This window comes from Phacochoerus africanus, chromosome 15 (genome assembly GCF_016906955.1).
Source record: "Phacochoerus africanus isolate WHEZ1 chromosome 15, ROS_Pafr_v1, whole genome shotgun sequence".
NCBI lineage: Eukaryota > Metazoa > Chordata > Mammalia > Artiodactyla > Suidae > Phacochoerus > Phacochoerus africanus.
In genome coordinates this window covers 116,366,888-116,388,035 of record NC_062558.1, presented here as the reverse complement: position 1 = coordinate 116,388,035, position 21,148 = coordinate 116,366,888, and the positions used below count along the sequence as shown (strand labels likewise).

General features: G+C 39.5%; 1 protein-coding gene across 1 annotated transcript in view; it reads right to left on the bottom strand.

Annotated features, from left to right (window-relative positions):
* Nucleotides 1-21,148, bottom strand: part of SORCS3 (sortilin related VPS10 domain containing receptor 3) — a 437,279-nt gene that overhangs the window by 147,490 nt on the left and 268,641 nt on the right. Inside the window, exons 6-7 of the mRNA XM_047762685.1 lie at nt 17,905-17,969; nt 6,773-6,891 (exon numbers count right to left, since the gene is read on the bottom strand). Of these exons, the coding sequence (XP_047618641.1) occupies nt 6,773-6,891; nt 17,905-17,969 (184 nt within the window). The remainder of the gene's footprint in view (nt 1-6,772; nt 6,892-17,904; nt 17,970-21,148) is intronic.

Genomic DNA, 21,148 nt, shown 5'->3' with positions numbered 1-21,148 from the left:
AAATCACGCTAGAGCAACAAGGATAACATGAAAGAATCATGAAAACTCTATACTGAATGAAAATATAACCCCAAAACACAGTATATGCAAAAAGGAAGCCAAAAGCAATGAAGGATAAACAGGGTGCAGGCAGGCACAAGGGTAAAAATGTCTACAGCTACAAATCTTAGGTTAGTCTAGAGCAATAGAGTTCTCCAGAGATACTTCCTAAGGAGCAACACCAACAATCTATTATTTGGAACTAGGAATTGGTTGGTGGGCCAGGAATTGGTAGGGGGAGTATTCCTGGAACTGAATGGTGACAAGAAGCTGGAGAGGCATGGTTGGATAAGAACCACTCAGTTGGTCCTACCTTATAAGAAGAACCTACTAACAGACTACCACTCTTTCATTATAGGGACCTTCACTGAGAACCAAGGGGGATTCTTCTTAAGCTGAAAGAGAGCCCTGATTTATCTCCAAGATGAACTTCCTCAAACTATTCATCCTGAAGAGCTTATGTCATTAAAAGATACATAATGGTGAGCAGCAGAAGAAAACAGCACAAGAATTACACAAAAAATAACACAACAAAATAAAAAAGGGAAAGGGACAGGCAAAACAAAAGTCTAGCAGGCATATAACAACAACAACAAAAAAGCTTCCACGAAGCAAAAATGTTGTGACCATACTCTTAGGATTATAAAGAACTCATTTGATGACATCACCTCTACAGGTAGAGTCAAAACAGAAATGCAAGCGCTTGGGGAAAATAGATTGAGGCAACAGAAAGAGATAAAATATAAGCTGGCAAGGTTCATGAAAGAGGTTAAACAATAGCAGAAAAAAAGGCAAAGAGGAGCCTGGACATAGTTAATTACTCATTCAGGGACAGTATGGGTAAAACTGTTTTTATAAATTCATTTTTCTCAGGGAGTTAAAAATGCGTTAGAAGGGAAAAAAAATGACAGCTCCCCTTTGTATTTCTTGCCCATTGTACACATCCTAAGTGCCCTGGAGGAAGCAAGCCAAAACAATAAAACTAACATGTATAATACATAAAATACATATTTCAAAATATAAATGACAGAAACTTTTGAGAAATTAAAAAAACAAGAAACTGAACCAATTGAACGAGACATATTCCAGGGAAAATAATCCACATGTATGACCAACTGGAAAATATACATTAATAAAGTAAATAGTATTCAAGTACATATTTTTTAAAATTATATATCAAGGGCAAAAAAAAAAAAAATCAAGACACTGAGAAGGGAAAAATTTTAGGCTAGCCAGACACACAACATTCAGTAAGTTAATGAAGCAAATTTCTTAAGGAAAGTGAAGGACATAACAAATTTTACCCCCTAAAAGATGTTATTAAGGCATAAAGAGGATAAATAAATATATTTTCAGCACTCTAGAATTCACCTCTAAGACATTACTAAAGGACAGATTTCAGACAACCAAGACATAAAACGGAAAACTACAGTAAAAGGACTGGTGGTAGCCCCTGAATATATTTACCTATAAAACTAAAATCTAAATAAATTCAGGAATGAAGCTTTGAGCAGAATATAAATGCTTCAAATTACTTAATTAAAAAGAAAAGTGGGAGTTCCCGTCGTGGCGCAGTGGTTAACGAATCCGACTAGGAACCATGAGGTTGCGGGTTCGATCCCTGGCCTTGCTCAGTGGGTTAACGATCCGGCGTTGCCGTGAGCTGTGGTGTAGGTTGCAGACGCGGCTCGGATCCCGAGTTGCTGTGGCTCTGGCGTAGGCCGGTGGCTGCAGCTCCGATTCAACCCCTAGCCTGGGAACCTCCATATGCCGCGGGAGCGGCCCAAGAAATAGCAAAAAAAAAAAAAAAAAAAAGACAAAAATAAAAAGAAAAGTGGAGTTGAGTAGAAGAGGAAGAGAAGGAGGTCATAAACACGCACGCTATTTTTCTCCACCTTTCTTTAGCAATGCTTAATAAAGTATTTAAATTAACAGAAATACATTTTAAGATAGGAAAACAAACACTAAGAGATACTATAACCAACAAAAATGGGGTGGTTGTGGATTTAAAGAGAGAGGGGAGGAAATAGAAAGGCATAAAAATACACCAAATTTAAAATTTATCACAAAAGGAAATCAATCGATGTTATGCAAAAATAGAAGGTTTGCTATGTTGTGTAACATTATATTCATGAAGCTTAGCTAGAACAGATATTCAAAATCCTCAAACAAATACATAGGCAGGAAACCAAGGAAAATAGATCATACAACCAGATTTTTTTTAAAGCAGCATAGTTTTTTTTTAATTAAGCATTCACTGTCAGAACTAAGACATATCTTTTATATCAAAGCCAACCCTCAAACTCATCCATGAGAAGCAAAGGATTCTGATTATTGACAGCCAACCACCTTATATCTGTACTTGCACTATGAGCAGTTGTTTACCTGCAACTCACTGACATTCTTCTATTTCATTTCCATCTTAGTCAGTTGAGAGTTGCAAATAACAGCAATTAATCTGTTTTTATTTGATGATTAATGAAATTCAACGTTTTTCTCAGAAGTGTCGGCCTTTTGCATTATTTAGAGAGTTGTAATTCAGTTGTTTCCCATCTCTTTCATAGTTGGAAAACAAAAACCTTAAGGCAGCCTTCAAGACTCTGTGGGGTTGGAGTTCCCGTAGTGGCAGAGTGGGTTAAGAATCCAGCCAGCTCTGGTTGTTGCTGCAGAATCATGGGTTCAATCCTCAACCAGGGGCAGTTTGTTAAAGAATCTGGTGTTGTTGCAGCTGTGGTGTAGGCTGCAGCTACAGCTTGTATTCAATTCCTGGCCCCAAAACTTCCATTTGCTGTGGGTGTGGCCATTAAAAAAAAGAAAACTATGTGGGAGCTACACCTTATGCCTTTCTGATGTTGTCTCTAAACTCCCCAAGTCTCATTTACTTTTCCCTCAGCTCCTTGAACTCTAAATATTGGAGGGCCCCGTGGCCTAGTCTTTAGATTATATCTCTTCTTAATCCACACTTTCTCCCTTGATGACTTCAACTCTGCAATTTAAAAATATCGCTATGCTGACCCCACCAAACTGATGTTACCAACCCCCTACCTTCTCACCATTCTTGCTTATAAATCCAGCCCCCAATTTCTACCTGTCTACCCCACCCTGCATGAGGGGCTCAAGCAGTACAGGGCCCAACAGATCTGGCTCCATGCCCCCTTCTGAGTGCTGACTTCTGTCATTCTTTCCTTGGTTACCACACAACAAAGCCTCCCCAGGTCATCCTAAATAAAGTAGCAATACCTACTGACACCCAACATTCATGGCCAAGCATTTAGCATTTATTTTTATCTATAGCACTGTAGTCAACTGATATATTTTGTATATAGAGATAAACAGATAATGGCAGAAGGTAGAAAAGAAGATAGAAAGCAACATTTGCACGACATTATTTTGATGCTTTACAGATATAATTGACCAATATAATCCTCCTAGTAACTCATGAAGCAGGTACTACAATTATCCTCTTTTTATAGATGAGTAAAATGAGGCATAGATCAAGATCAAGCAGCTAAGTGTGGCGACCCAAGGTTGGAATAAATGCTGGCCATTAGGCTCCCAACAGTAGGTCATTAACCACTACCTTTCACAGCCTTTCGTATAAATGTATATATGGATATATATATATATATATATATAATCTATATATTTTTCCTCTCTCCCATTAGCATGTAAATGCCACAAAAGTAGGAACTTTACTGTGTTCAATATCTTAATCTCGGCACCTCAAATGGGGTCTACAACATAGTAGGGAATCGATAAAATTTTATTGAATAACGGGAACTCATTTTTCTTCCAAACAAAATAAAATTTGATGCTGATTAAAGAAAAGAACTTCTTTGGTTTCCAGCATAATAATTAAAAAAAAAGAAATGTTTCAGAAGTTTAAAAAAAAAAACTGGATATCTGCCTACAGAGTTACAGAAAACTTTATGCAACACAAGGAAAAATGAAACCAAAAAAAATCTGAACATTTTAATTCTAAGTCATGTTTCCCAGAAACAATTCTGCCAGTTTCATCATTTTATGCAGTATTAGCATTAAGAAAAGGGTAATCAGATTGGTAAATTCATAAATCATCCCTGAGCTTCTACATTAAAATAAAACCCTAACAATGGAAATGGAATAAAAGGAAACACTTGAGAAATAACTAAGGGTGATATTAGCAGAGGCTGTGGATTCATTTAACTTTGTGACACAGATTGACTTCCAGGATTCTACCTTGAGTTACCTGGCAGAGGGTAGTGCCACCAATGTGTCAAGTTCAAGGGAGGCCTGACAATTGTATTTTACTATTTGAGATGTCAAGATGGCTGTTAGACATGTAGGTCCACAGTATCTGTGGGAGGTCCCAACACCTTGAGAACATGGAGAAGATGCTTGAAACTATGAGATTTCCCAGGGACCGTCAGGAGGTGTGGGTGGAGGTAAGAGAAGTAGGCCAAGGGCAGAGAGTGTGGGAACACCAAGAGTAGTGCCTAATGCTGCATGTTTTGCATTGCATGTGTTCAATAAATACTTATGAATAAACAAATGGTAATACCAAATGACCTGCCAAGACTTAGGAAAAAAAATTCCTGAAATTCTAGCTTTTAATCGGGCTGAGAAACAGCCACAAAGATCTCCTTTTCACTCCCTCTTTCAAGCTGGTTTTTGAATGACTGGCTATTTTTCCTATATATTATCCCACTTCAAAAGCCCACACAGCTAATTTGTAAAAAAGAAGTAACTGCTACATCCATACTCTATCAATAAAACAAGCAGTCACTGAGCACACTTGATTTGCAAAAGCGTCTTGTTAAGGCCAAGGTTTGGGGTAAAGTATGTGTATAAAATATTACCCCTATCCTCAGAGAGTGTAAAAGAAATTCAGAAAAGAGAAAAATCCCCTGAGATATAAGTAACAACTCCTAATAGTCTAGGTGTAGAGCAATGGTAGATAATAAAAGCCATAAGGGCACAAAGGAAGGGAGCCATTCCCATCTCTGAAGTTCACAGAAGTTCTCATAGGAGAGTCGGGGCTGATCAGGACTAAAAGGCCAGGGGTGAGGCCAAGAGAGCCATCCAGGTGCTTAGCTCTGAGCAAACTCAAGAAATTCTGAAGTTCACTGTTTCTATACAAAACAATCTGCAAAACCACTGACAGCAGAAGGTGGGAAGGCAGAAAGTGGGGCATCAAGGTTGCTGCCTTCAAATACGAGGATGATTTGTCCCAGTAACACACCCTCCCACACACAAACACACCCACACACAACACATACACTACTCCACACATACACACACACCACACATACATGCCACACATAGACCACACCACACACAAAACACACATACACTACACACCACACACACTCCCTATATACACACTCAGCATGCCTCACTCGATGGCACATCTTCACTTGTTTCCTCTCATTTTTGATCTATTTGGTCCCTCCTGCCAGTGAAACTCTAAACCTAAATCAAAGGGCACCCTCCTGCACTGCTGGTGGGAATGCAAACTGGTACAGCCACTATGGAGAACAGTTTGGAGATACCTTAGAAATCTATACATAGAACTTCCATATGACCCCGCAATCCCACTCTTGGGCATATATCCGGACAAGAGTTTCCTTGAAAAATACACGTGCACCCGCATGTTCATTGTAGCACTATTCACAGTAGCCAAGACATGGAAACAACCTAAATGTCCATTGACAGATGATTGAATTAGGAAGATGTGGTATATATACACTATGGAATACTACTCAGCCACAAAAAAGAATGACATAATGCCATTTGCAACAACATGGATGGAACTAGAGACTCTCATACTGAGTGAAATAAGTCAGAAAGACAAAGACAAATACCATATGATATCACTTATAACTGGAATCTAATATCCAGCACAAATGAACACTTCCACAGAAAAGAAAATCATGGACTTGGAGAACAGACTTGTGGCTGCCTGGGGGAAGAGAGGGAGTGGGAGGTATCAGGAGCTTGGGGTTATTGTATACAACTTGGTATGGATTTACAATGAGATCCTGCTGAGTACCATTGAGAAACATGTCTAGATATTTATATTGCAACAGAACAAAGGGTGGAAAAAATGTATACATATAAGTGTAACTTGGCCCCCATGATGTAGAGCGGAAAAATAAATTAATTAAAATAAATAGATAAATTAATTTTAAAAAAACCTAAATCAAGGCTTCCCTAGTTTGTCTAAAAATTTGTGTCCTGCCTGGGCCTGGCCATTCGAGGGGTGGTTAGCACTGGACTGGGAGGGGAAGAGTTAGTAAGACCTAGATTTTCACAGAAAGAAAATCCTAGAGACACTTAATTTCTTGGAGCGCCTCATTCCCATGTTAGATAAGCCACTTTGGACAGAAATAGAATGTGGCTTTGATAAATTACTTATCTCCTCTCTAATTCCTCATCTCTAATGAGATTTGATTCTAAGTAATCTCAAACCCCAGGCCAAGTCCTCATCATTTCAAGACCTCTTTGGCATAATAAAATGACAATGCAACTGAGGGAACTTTAGCAGGCCACTAAAGTACCCTGCATATGGCAGTGACCCATGACACCTTCATCTTTCACCAGAAGTCCGGGATCTCCCCAGGGGACTGGTATCCAAAGCATAGGAGAGACAGCATGCCAGTTCCACATCTGCATAGCCTCTGGGAAGCCATCCTCATTTTCCTTGTAAGCAATTGACTTTGCATCTTCCCTCTACCTGTACATCTGGACTTACCTGAATGAAGATATATTCATCCTGGACGACCAGGGAGCTAATGTCAATGGAGCGAGCAAAAGGCCCACTCCGAGTAGTCTCAGCACATTCCTGGATCCTGCAGGTGAGGTAGTGAGCATCTGAAAGAGGAGGGCAGAGCAACACTTAGACACAGGGGCAGCGGTCAGTGAAGCTCTCAGCACACAAAGTTCTGCTTACGAGGGATCACTGATGCCATTTAAAACAATCATGAGATTGCATTTTCTTGTCCACAGAATTTGTAAAATTTTTAAAAGTAATATCTAGTTCAGAAAAGGGAGTAGGGAAAGAGTTAATCTTACATCCTAACAGCTCAAGACTAAATTGGTACAAATTTTTGGAGGAACAAGTTTGAAATATCTATCAGAATTTTAAATGTACCCGTCTTACACTAGCAACTCTAATTCAAATGAGGTTTTCTAGAGACAGGTATATATGTTCACAAAGGGGCGATGGGGGGATGTTTATTGGGGCATTGTTTATAACACTGAAGAAAAGGAAACTGGCTAAATGTCTGTGAATTAAGGAACATTTAAATAACAGGTACACATACGTGGTACCATTGCTGAAAATAAAAGAATTAGGGATATACATATGCATCAACATTCTGCTTCCTCCAGCTGCATTGTTCTACAACCCTCTTAAAAAATGATTTAGCAATATATATAGTTTGATCCAATTTATTTAAAAAAAATTTTTTTGTCTTTATAAATATAGGTTTTTACCATAACCACACAGCAAAAAAAAGTTTTAAAGGACACCTACAAAAATTAGCCATGATTACTTGGGGAGAAGGAATGGACTTAAGGAGAAAGAGTTGAAGTAGGGCCTTTGCTTTTTATATTATATACATCATTATTGTGTTTATAATAAAACTGTATTTATTTATTACTCATAAGTAAAACTTGTATCACTACTTGTAACATTTTCTAAATATCTCAGTTGCTGAACATTCCTCAAGCAGCTGGACCTGAATGAGAAATTCTGGACTCTAAGCATTCTGACAATGAGGACACAGTCAGGCAAGGAAGACAATCCATTCTGTTATTTGTTCTCCAAGGAAAAACTGCAGGGAAGTCTCTATAAAGAAACCTCTGTATAAACTTGCTTTACAAGTATGTATTATTGATTTAATGATGCTTAAAAATAATAAATGGGTTAAAGTGGAAAGTAATAATCACTTTAGGATTAAAAGCAAAGAAGTCTTTGTCACCATCTAAAATGACCTGCCTTACTACATATACGTAATGTTCTCACCAACTTAAATATGCACACAGGTGTGCGTAAGTGTCACAAGCTACAATGAAGGGGGTGGTAAGCAGTAGAGATAAATAAAGGCAAAAGTTTAAATAATCAACAGTTTATAACAATTGAGTTTAAAGCAAGGGTACTTTAAATCTTCCCTCATTGTTGATCTTTAATTATTGATTGATCCAGCAAGTACTTGTGTGCATATAATGTGTGGGGTATTATATAAGTTCCAGGAATATAGCCATGACTTAGAAATTTTCTATTCTGGAAGGAACTGCTGTCTAAAAAGGGTTCACTCAAAAATTATTTGTAGCTAGCTATTACAAATATTTATTTATGAATAAAATGCTAATTTAATAAAGAAACATGTTTTAAGAGAAAACAAATTTATTATGTGCTATATCTCTACTTTTCAAATCTGGACAAAATTAAGTTGCTTTGGGATCCTTAATCCATACACATCAAACACTGATTTCAGTCTCTCCATCAGCTGTTTTATCATCTGCTCAGTCTCTCAAGCCTCTTCACTCTCCTTTCCTTCCTTTCTGTGGTGCAATCCAGCTTGTTCTCTGCCCTGACAATTCTGCCTCTGAAGTGTCTCCAGAATCTCTCTTCTTCTCTCCATGACCCTTGCCATTTGCCTGGACAAGTCCATCCCATCTGTGCTGCCTGCTGCACCGATTTCACAGCTGGTGCTCAGGTGCATGATGGACTCAAAGCAGGGTGGACCTGAGGGAAAGAGCCAGCATCATCTCTCAAACCTAATTGAGCTAATCCCCCCCAGCCTCAGAACCACCAACAGTTCTGAGTGCCTGAAAACAAAGCCCAAATATGTTTCTATGAAATAGAAGGCCTTTTACAACTAGCTTAATGAAATAAAATGTCTAAGGAGCCAGGCAAATAATATATAAGAGGAAACTGAGCTGGGGTAAGATGATAAAAGGCAGCTGGCACATGGCCTTAATGTCAGGGATCACTGAGGGACACTTGGAACTACAGTAAAACGGCCAACACTTGTCTCCTTACTGGGGAGCTGCTTCTCGACATCCATTATCATCGAGATGCAGGAATAAGATGTTCTGAGTTTCCGCATGAAGTTAAATATTCCAATTTTTTTATTGTCAAATTTCCTAATGTTTAAAAAATTGAAAACTAATTTAAATTTAAAATATGGTGCAGTTCAAACTCTATGAGGCTAAAGGAAATAAGCCTACAGTCCAAACAAGCCTAGGGGCCATTCATTTTGCATCTTGACTCTGAAATTTGGTCCTTTCCTGCCTCTCCAGAGAAGAGAGAGTGCCCGGTCCTCCCCTGTTCTCTGACGTGTTATCAGTCTGGCTCCCTCCCCTATTGTGGAAGTACATCCTGTGGGCCCCATCCTCTCGGTCTCTGTCCACAGAGAAAGCCAAGAAGGGCCTGGCTTTCCACTTCTGGCTGAGAGGACAGGGGAAGGCAAGCAGCCCAGGCTGTGCCTTGGAGCACATGGCCTGCCCTCCAGGGATATTCTTGGCCTCACAAAGGCTTAGTAATTTGCTCCTAGAATAAAGCACCAAAACCCAGTGAAACGCAGCAGTAAATACATGTAAAGAAACCACAAGTGTTGACATAACAACCTGCTTCTTTCTTGACAGCAAGTATCACGGAAATCTCCTTATACCGGTAATCAAAGGTGTGCACAGGAGGATGTCTGCTTATCCCTCTCATGGGCTCATTTCCCCCATCTATTTAGTATTTACTCCTGCACTTGGAGATGTTGAAAAAAAAAAAGAAGAATCAAGTGTCTTCAAGGCCACCCCCAACAAATGTAAACCTACCTAAACCTTGGCCCATGGCAGGTGAGCTATTGCGCCAAACCTGTCCTAGTTCTTGGCTCTCCCCCCGTCCCCCTTTCCGACTTGCCCCTGCCTGGCAGGGAACAAAAGGTCCAATTTAACAGGAAAGCAGCACTAAAATGAGTTTTCAAAATCCACTTAAAATTCAGGGGCCTCGCAGTCATTGGTTCAGCTCATATATCAGAAGGCTCAACGCTTTTATTTTTCAAACCACAGAAACACGATAACAAGAGCTACAGCGCCCACTGCCTCATGAGAACCCAATGTGGGGGCCTGAGGAGAAGAATGTGTCAGGCAGGCTGGGCTACAAGTTTCCCGGGGGAATGTGGGTTTCAAAGGTGGGAAAGAGTCACAATTGGCTCAGGCCTCTGACTTACAAAGGGTCATAAATTTGGACTTTGGACATTATCTCCAAATGAGGCTGAATGCAGCCATATTCTGTAATGAAACTGAAAGAAGCTATGTATCAGATAACGTGAAATACCCAAATAGGCTTCTAACAAGTGTGGCCTTTTTATTTACTTATTTATTTTTAATAGCACCATATGGCTGATAAAATGGAGGAGGCCCAGATCACTTGAGCATATTGAGGGTTTGAGAGAAAGGCTTCTGAAGGTAGAAAGTGTGAAGATCAATTCCTGGACTTGCTGCTTGCTGATTGCCCTTGGCTAAGCAGAAGTATGCTTTTCATCTGCAAGGTGCAAACAAGTTAGCGTTTGCCTCTCAGGGTTATCGTCAGGATTAAATAAGATTATGTATGAAAAATGCTTAACACATTGTGGACTAAATCTAAAAAATTCAATAAATGCTAATTCTTTTTATTATGAAGAAAGAAGGAAGGGGATTTAACACAGTGTCCCTCATAGGTTCAATTAACAACAAGGAATATTCTGTTTTATTACGGAGAATCAAAAGACCAGGAGAGGAATTCCTCTTGTGGCTTAGTGATAATGAACCCAACTAGGATTCATGAGGATGTGGGTTTGATCCCTGGTTCCACTCAGTGGGTTAAGGATCTGGCATTGCTGAGAATTGGGGTGTAGGTCACAAACACGGCTTGGATCTGGCATAGCTGTGGCTATGGCATAAGCCAGCAGCTACAGCTATGAATTGACCCCTAGCTAGAGAACTTCCATATGCTTCAGGTGCAGCTCTAAAGAGCAAAATAAATAAATAAATAAATAAATAAATAAATAAATAAATAAATAAATAAAAGTAAACAGTAGAGCACAGGTCCTACTGGTAAAGTCATAAGTCATATTCTGAATTTATGTCACTGTTTGCTTTCTTTAAATGCTATGGGTGCTCAGACAAGAGAAAAAAAAAAAAGCACATTTGAGATGAAATAATCAAGGAGGACTTGAAGGAGGAGACAGCCCTTGTGTTTAGCCTGGATGGAGACATGTTCTATGGGAGAAGGGAATTCCTGAAAAAGGGAGTAAAAACTGATGTGGACATCTAGGTGCAAAGTGGAAGGCACTATAAAATTAGATGATAATGTGTGGACTTGATTAATCCTTATTCTTGAACTTCTATTTCCCATCCTCTCCTTCAAAACATTCTCAAATGAAAAACTAGAAAGACCAGACTGAATGAAGATCTCATTTGGATACCCTTCTGAGAAAACCAGATGGTGATTTCCCAAGTGGTTGAGAGTCACCTCATCCTCAAGATTAATGTATTTCTAAATGGGAAATGTCTTTCAAATGTATTTCTAAGAGCTGGTACAGTCACTTATCCACTGAAAAAAAGTCAAGGCTTTGTTGCCTATACCTTGGAGAGCAAGATCTGCTCCATAACTCTATCAGTACTGGCTTGTTTTAACTCACTCTACCACTGGTAGAAACTATAGGGAAGATGGTACCATTGACCCCGTGTGCCCAGTCTCATGGCTTCTCAACTTACATGTAGTGGACCAATATCCTCTCTGGTGAGAAGAGGTAACCTTAGACTGACTGATTCATTCCTTTTGTATGGGGTCAAGTTGTGCAGAGAAGCTGCATGTGTCAGACACTCCCCAAAGCTCCATAAAGCAGAACATAAGATTGGTCCCTGCCCTCGGAAGAACCCCAGATTAGTGATGAAGACAATATATTCACAAGTGATTGTGCCTTAGTATCTGTGCTGGGTCAAGGATGATCAGGAAAGAGGAATGTAGAAAGATAAGGAAGGGAATAACCTGACACCCTTAATGTTATCTTCCTAAAAGGTTCATTTCTGCCAGCAGTTTTATAAGGCAAGCTTCTCATCCACCTACATCAACAAGTTTCACTGTAAAGTCCAGCATTCCTCACTCTGCCAAACCTTAGCAAAAGGATCATCTCCTGAGAAGCAGGGATAAAGTCTTAGTCATCTTTGTTTCCCACCTGGTGCTGACTTTATAAAAAATCTTCAGTAAGTGTGAGTTAAACTGAATTGAATTACATTAAAAGCTGACACATTTCTATGTTGAATTATATTGTGACTTGCGATTATGTTTTGCCTTTAAGATTATTAAATATTCAAACTATTCTAAACGTCATGTCTCTTGCCATTTCAGAGGAAAAAAAAAAAACTTTCCATGATTCACTCAATCTCCATCCCTTTGGGTAATATACATATTGTCAAAATTGAAAAAGTGAATTAAAATTGTGAACAAAAAGCAAATTCAGCTCTTCGGGTCTTTTCATAGAGAAATACCCAGGAGCTATTTATTTTAAATAATGACATTAACTCTCAAATGCAAATAAGTGAAACCAAGCAGATTCCGAGAAACTCTGAAAAGTTATTTAGCTTCCATAAGCTTCCTGAGGAGTGAGCCTAACCTGTTTGCAGGCACAGTGAAAAACAAAGGATATTGACATTATTGCAAATGCCTAATACAGCACCTGAGACAGGGTAGGTACTTAAAATCAGCAAGATAAGAAAAGGTAGCTACCATTCCTTCCTAGCATACCTAGGGATTTAGAGTTTTTGTGAAACTTCTTACTGCCCACAGGAGAATTCTAGGGTCTCTTCCTTCTACGGACACAGAGGGAAATCTGGCAGGGTAATAGGCATTTAGAAATCATACTGATTCTAAGTATCGTAGGACTCCTGACTCTCCATTCAGGGCTGTTCCTACTCTACTTGCCAAATAAACTGACTCCAAATATGATGATTAGGTAGTGGTAGTGGTGGTGGTGACAGTAACATTTTTGAATGTTCACTCTCTTGTCTGGTCTTGCAGGAAATATATGCCTTCAACTGGTTATTGCAAGAATGTACGAATCATGCAGGAATTGCTGCAGCCCCAATAAGGAGTTAGAATTATTTTCATTCCCATTTCACAGATGAGGAAACTGAAGCAGAGAATGATTAAGTAATACATCTGAATTCTACAGCTCTAAAATGCAATAGGGATGGGATTTGGACCTAGGTGATTTGACACCAGAACCAGTGACCCTAACCATTATGGATTTGAATCATGGAAGGACAATTATGATGAGAATTAGACTAAAATTCACATTCTGGTTCAGTCCCTGTCACTGACTATCTATGGGACCTTGAGAAAATTGTTACACATGTTGCTGCTTTTTTGAGAGTGAGGCAATTTGAAAATTTCTAATCTATTCCAATCATGCTTTTAAATACTGAGATCCTTTGTCAAAAACCATCCTATATTCTCAATATATGAAGTGGATTTTTTTTTTTCTTTTTGCTTTCTGCTTTTTAGGTTTGAGCCTGTGGCATATGTAAATTCTCAGGCAAGGGGTCAAAGTGGAGCTGCAGCTGCCAACCTACGCCACAGTCACAACAACACAGAATCCTTAACCCACTGAGCAAGGCCAGGGATCGAATCTGCATCTTCATGGATACTAGTTGGTTAGTTACTGCTGAGCCACAATAGGAACTCCTGAAGTAGATTTTACCATGCCTTATATAAATGAAGAGAAGGCAGGGGGGTCTGTAGTCCTATTGATTTAACTCTCCCCTTATCCTCTTCTTGGTTGAGTTCTTAAAATAATGCCAGAGCTCTTAGTTACACAATTTACAACCATTAAACTAGTTAATAACCTCAAGTTCTTTAAGAGCCAATACTCTATGCGTCTAGAAGCTACAGTTTAGGCTGCAAGGCTGATAGTTTTGCCTTGTGTGCCAAGCCCACTTGATTATTTATGACTGCCTGGAATGCTTTGTTAGGAAGTACTGGGCTTTATCTTGTTTGATGAGAAAGTGTCATGATTGGCTAAGAGAGCTGATAATGGTCCTGGGACAATGAATGGTCATATATGTTCTGTGGGTTTGGATCTAGAAATGTGAAGTCTAGATGTCTAAAACCTTTTAGCTCCTATACAGTTTCACTAATTACAGTGTTCCTCTGAGGCACTCATCTAGCTTATGTTTCAGAATTTCCAATGATGAGGAACTTGCTACTTTACAAAGCAGTCTGTGTCATTTTGGGGGTCCTCAAATTGTTACTCCTTTGTTCATGGAACTTAAATATGCCTCACTATAAATTTTACTCTACAATAAGAATTTTTGAAAATTGATGAAAAAAATGATAAAAATATTTATTATACCTGTGTGTTTTTAAATATGTGAAGCACTGGAAGATTACAGAAAGGTTAAAAAATTTTCCAAGGTCAAATAGCTTCTAACTGACAGAGTTAATTCTCCAACTCAAATGTTAGGGACCAATATGACACTGTTTCTGTTGACACTCCATTGTCTCTTGGATGAAGAATGCATATATGAGTATGTAACTGAGTGTGGGAGAGAGAGGGAAAAAGAGGGAGGGAGAGAGAAAACGAATATGCATATGAATAAGAACATGAATATTAACATGAATATTCACAGGGGACACTGACAACATTCAGAGTGAGATGATTTCCAGAAGAGAATGGGAGAAGAAGCCATTTGAATCCTGAATCTCATGGCAGAAGCAGGTTTCACACTGTTGTTAACAAGATTGGTTGGCTTTGCCCTCTTTAAACCCTGCCAAAGCAAGAGATAATTCAATGACTTTAGTTTAATCTGGAGGTCTGACACTCAAAGAGAAGGACCAGGAGTAGGGAAGTGTGGAGATACTCCCATCAAAACCAGACAAGGGACCTGTTTATGTTGGGTTTGCTCCAGAGTGTTAAGAGGCAAGTCTAGAGCCAGGATGGTCAAGGCCACACATAATACTGAAGAGTCACATGCTGTGTTGTTGCTCCTGCAACCCCTTCAGTCTAGAGCAGTGCTGTCCAATAGACACATGATGGAGCCACTAATGACCCTTTACATTTTCCAGTAGCCACATTTAAAAGAAGAGTACACACCAAGCATACTTTATCTAGTCTTCTATAGAACCAGCTCACCAGATGATCATAAGGTATGCTACAGGTTAAGAGAAATGGCCATGGGAACTGTGTGTGTGAGTGTAAGACAGCATTCACCACATACCACAGCAGAACGGAGTCATGCATTTCATTAGGATATGCAAAATAAAACATCCCCAGGTTAATTCAATCTTGTTAGGTGCACTTTTCAAATAAAGATGGGTGAGAGCCAATTCCCTAGGTCAGGAGAAGATTTTTTGAACTACCAAAAAACTGATTTTAAAACTTTAAAAAGTGAAACAGAATTAATATGTACTATCCTTTAACCTAAATGTGGCATATGACATTTATTCCTGTTTTATATCCGTCAGCTTTTTTTCAATTCTTGACAATAAGCTGGGAATTTTTCTATGTGCTCTGCATTTTTTTTTTTTTTGTCTTTTTGCTATTTCTTTGGGCCGCTTCCGCGGCATGTGGAGGTTGCCAGGCTAGGGGTTGAATCGGAGCTGTAGCCACCGGCCTATGCCAGAGGCACAGCAACGCAGGATCCGAGCCGCGTCTGCAACCTACACCACAGCTCACGGCAACGCCGGATCGTCAACCCACTGAGCAAGGGCAGGGACCGAACCCACAACCTCATGGTTCCTAGTCAGATTCGTTAACCACTGCGCCACGACGGGAACTCCCTGCGTTTATTTTTTTTCTTTTGAGGGCCACACCTGAGGCATAATGGAGGTTCCAAGGTTAGGGACTGAATTGGAGCTGCAGCTGCTGGGCCTACAACACAGCCACAGCAACATAGGATCCGCCTTGCATCTGCTACTTAGGCCACAGCTCAAGGCAACCCTGGATGCTTAACCTACTGAGCGAAGCCAGGGATCGAACCTGCGTCCTGATAGATACTAGTCAGATTGGTTTCCTCTGAGCCACGATGGGAACTCTGTGCTCTGTATTTTTAATCTCATAAAACTTCACAGTATTCTTATACTATAGACCTTATCCCAATGTGGACCAGCATTCTTGAATTTTCAGAAAATAAGTTTAAGCTCAGTGTAAGAAATTACCTAAAGAGGCAGAACTGTCCAGCAATAGAATGGATCTGTCTTAAGCAGAGCTCATGAACTCTGAGGATACCCTGTTAGAAGCTGGGGGTGGGGGAGGTTCCTACACTAGATAAGAGGTCAGACAGTCCTGTAAAGTTTCCCCAACTCTTCAATATTACAAAAATTATAGATCACATACATAGCTTAAAAAGGTTGACATAAAGATCAAAGCGAAGTCAAGGGCTGTCCCGAAAACTGTGGGTTATCTTCTGAAAGCTGCTGTCCACTCCCCTCCTGTTCTTCTTCAAACCCCTCCATCTCATCCTTCATCCAGTGTTTCCAGTTTTTTTTTTTCTTTTTTCTCAGCAGTAAATTTCTAATTCAAGCTTTGCCACTCTTTGAATATGTGCCATTATCTCCCTAAATCTTAAATAGCTCTCCTGTTAAAAAATGTAAAGGAAGTGTAGGTCACCCCTCATCTCTGCCTGCTTCAGAGAGGAGCTTATATTTATTCAAAAATCAAAAAAAAAGAAAAAGAAAAAAAGAAAGTACTCAGCAAAGTGCCAGGCACAAAGTAACAAGTGTTGATCACCTTCCAACTCTCTTAAAAATAAAAATAAAGCAAATAAAATATATTCCCCAGAGTGCATGTTTCTAGCGTGCAGCTGTGTTTGGCCTTAAAAGCAGTAGTTTTATCATGGAGGTAGCATATTCTGAATGATACCCCAACACCTATATCCAGGTCAAAGAGAATCTGCTTACAAGTGTACATTCAACTCAAACCCTTTGAGTTGGGCAGAGCCAGGATAAGTATGCTCAGATAATAGGAAACCAGAGCACAGAGAGGTTAGGGGGTCTCAAGGTCTCATGTCCAGTGGGTGGTAGAACTCAGGACCTCAATTCACAGTTAGGTGTTTTTTACGGCTATACTCCTAGGTCACTATTATTTGCATGAGTTATTTAGCTCTAGTTATGACCTAGAATATGTTCATTACATTTCCATATATTTGATGTATATCATTATTTTCACATATGTAATACATTTTTAAGTTGATTTTATTTTTCTTGAGCAGGAAAGAGCTCTATAGATATAAGTTGGTGCAAATGCTATTTAAGATGTAGATGGGTGCACAATGTACAAAGGGGTCATAGATTTGAAATCTAGGATTCCTCTGCTTATTTGCAGGGGTGATAGAGGTCTTGCTCATAACTGAATCTGGGGCTAAGAATCTTGCCCAACATACAGTAGGCTATCTCTAAATATTTGTTGAATGAATAAATAGTTTTGCAAATATTGTTTTCCAGTTTTTTTTTGGGGGGGGGGTAAGCATGGCTATATAAAGGTTTATTTTTTTAAAGCTGGCAGTCCTTTCAATTCACCATGTAAATGCAAAATAATTACGATGAGCTACAGACATTCCTACTAGAATTACACTGCAGATGCTGGGAAATTACTAACAGGAGCCTCAAAATTTATCATATTAACTCACGTCCCCAGAAAAATTCATTCCCGAGGGTTTATTTCAATGAGATGTCTCCCCTGGGACTGTAGGCCTCTCCCCAACTCTAGGAAATAAAGATGGATATGGCAGTAATGGAGCTCAGGACTGTTCATCTTCCCAAGCCATTAAAATGCAAATCGGGGGAGGAGAGAGAGAGCTGCAGGCAGATCTCCCAGGGCCTGGCCTGGTGGCCACAGCACTCACATCCATCTGCCGTCCGCACCTCCATGTGCACCAGGTCTGCTTCCTTGTCCAATCCAGCCACCGACCTGGGGAATGAAAGGAGAGTCAGAAGCTCAGTGACCATATGGGTGGGAGACAACAAAGCGGGGAAGCATTTGGGGTCATGATTCAGAAAGTCACTTTCTCAAGAGGGCCTGGCCGGGACTGCGAGGACCCACAGAATATGGTGACATATGGTCCCAGCAGGGTGGTTGCCCCTCATAGCTGTCACCTGTAATGGCTGCAACTCATGTCAGTGAGTCAGTAACTCTCAACACACCCATCAAAGTACAAAGGAATGCTCTCCATAGTAAAAACAGTCTAAACCTCTGCCCTTGACCCTTTACCACCTTGCAGATTGATCTTGTCACATCTGATTATTTCCACCACTTCCTCCCCCTCTGCCCTCCCACTCGAGGGGGTGTTATTTCTTACCACACTCTTACCCCAGGTAAGGTGGTTTAGCCTCTGCTCTGGGTTGTTTGTTTCCAGATAGTCCTAACCTCCTGAGTTTAGATCTATCTGCTCTTCCTTACCTCCTTGTGAACAATAAATATATAGTAACCAACATTCAAACTCTGGTCTGACAAGGACACGATTCTCCTGGTGGCAGGGATGGAAGAGCAAAAAGTCTATGATCAATAGCCAGAAAATGAAAGCTGAGAATCTTTACAAATTAATCCTTGTGGGCCTCCACACTTCCACACATAAAGCCCAGTGAGCCACCTCCTGCATAAAATCTCTAGGCCAGAATAAGACTCAGAAAGTGAGCTAAAAAGGCAACAGAGACATTAAAACATTCATGCACTAAAGACATCACATGATCTACTCTCTCTCTAGCAAGCATGGACTCATAGTCTTTTTACTCTTATTATAAATATCATTCTGGTTTTTTAGTCCTCATTGGCTAAGAGGCGGCATGTTAGAAAGGAAAAGTAGAATTTAAAATGGCAAAAATCAACAGATGGTACCCAGATAACAAGAAAAATAGAAAACTTATTAAACACAGACCTAAGAACTCTAAACCCAATCTTCCACACCATGAATCCACTATACTTTTTCAGGTCCTGAGGCCATAACTGTATTAAAGCACAGCTCAGTATCTGATATCCATGCTGAGGGGCCAGAAGCAGAGAACACGGTAGGCAGGAGGCTAATGATATAAGCTTACTCTGTTTAAGAAAATAGGCAAATGAGCTCTGTTAGGAAAAATGAAGTGATTTTTTATTTGTTAGTGATTATTGTTTTGAACAGCTAAACTTTCGTTACTTAAGAAGTTCATTTACATAAAATACTTCTTTCTCCAAAAAAACTGCATAAAAGAGGCTTTATTTAATGTTTTATTTTTTCCAGTGATCATTGATATACTATATCTTTTAATTTTGCCTCATCCATTTGATCCTAGGGGCAAACATCTAACATAAGAAGAGCAGGTATCATTAGTTATATTTGATTGAATGGGAAATGGAGGCACAAAGAAATGGATATTTGTCTAAGATGACACAGGGGCCAGGCCAGAACTAGGGAGGCTTAACTTACTTCTCCATTGAGGGCAGCTCTCAGTCTTCTTGGCTCTTTTCCCTTTGGTTGGCAAGGTCCTTTAAACCCAACTCTCTCCCTGTCCCTTTTCTTCTCCAGCTAATCCTAACCCCTCCTTTAGTTCTCAATTGGCCTCATCCCTCTAGCAGCCCATCCATCCTCATCTCACTGAAGAATACTTTATTTGCTTCCATAGGACCTTAGCTTGGTTGTTCTCAAACTTGGGTGATCATAACAGCCATTGAGGGGGCTTTGAAATATCCATATGTTTGGCCCCTTCCCAAATCAATGAGATAAAATTCTTTGGGGATAAAATCAAGGCATCATTATTTTTTAAAGCTCTCAGGTGATTTCTATGCATGGTCTTGGAACCACTGTGTTGTATGATTCAATCACATCACTTATGTGATTGCAATTTTGTGTCTTTCATACTTGGATATAAACTTTAAAGATATGGGATCCTGTCTATTTATCTTTGAATCATTGGCACCTATGGGCCTAGTGCATATTAGGTCCTACCAATGTATTTACTGAATTAATGAACAACCCAATATGCCCCTGATAATGACAAAGTTCAAATGTCTAATTTATCTAAGGTCAGACACACAGGACTGAAAGCACCAGAAAGGGCTATATGGATACCTTCTCTATGCCACAACCTCTCTGTTTATTTACAAGAAATTTTGTATACTCAGGATTAGAGACTTCTCAGGTATTGTTTTTCTATCCTCACCCAAGGTCAATGATAGGATAGAGTGGACAGAATTGAAACCATAGTGATTAAATCAATTACAGTCATCAAGCATTAACGTTCTATAGAAAAGTCACTGCCTCTAAGGGGCTTAATATAAGGCAGACAACAATAAAACAAGTACATAAACTTCCCCCTCATTCAGAATTGCTCAATCCCTTCCACCTATCTAAAACCCTGTATATCTTTTAAGGTTAAAACCAAGCTCTAGATCACCCTCCTTTGGACTTCTATGGAATTCATACTCTAGATTACACATCCTCTAACACTTATAATTTTATAAAGCTGTGTATATGTTTCTTTTGAGTTGGTTTTGGCCCCTAAGAATGGGCACCTGTGGTATTGGTTGGCATAGTACCCCTATAACCCTTCCATCCTTTACAGAACTGTTATACCCAACTCAAGCCATGCACTTTGTCCAGGATGGTCAATCAGAGTAGCCTATCCCTCTGAGCCATCAAGATGGTACATGATCCAGTGTGATTATGAGACATTTTGGCTATAGTTATAAGGACATGATAAGACAGTTTAGAGAACTTCTGCAGTAATTCTCCAACTCATCTGGCAGAGAAAAAAAAAGCTACCTTTCCTTCTTATCACCATGATAAAATGACTGGAAGAAATATTTCCAGCCTGATAGGAAGAATAAGTATAAAAGACTAATGTGGATATACATAAGAAAAATAAAAGAGACTTTACATTGTGACATATAGCTCAACAGAGAAACAGGGATAGAAAGGGTTATATGAAGATAGTGGTCAAGAGATGAGATGAGATAGAGATACAAAAAAACAGACAGACAGACACTGAGATTCAGAAAGAAATAGAGAGAGTAGACCAAAATGGCAACATAGGTGACTTCTGAGCTCCCAATGTATACATGGAGGAATAGCCTATCAAAGAGTTCCAAAACTAGCTGAGCAACTCCTATATATA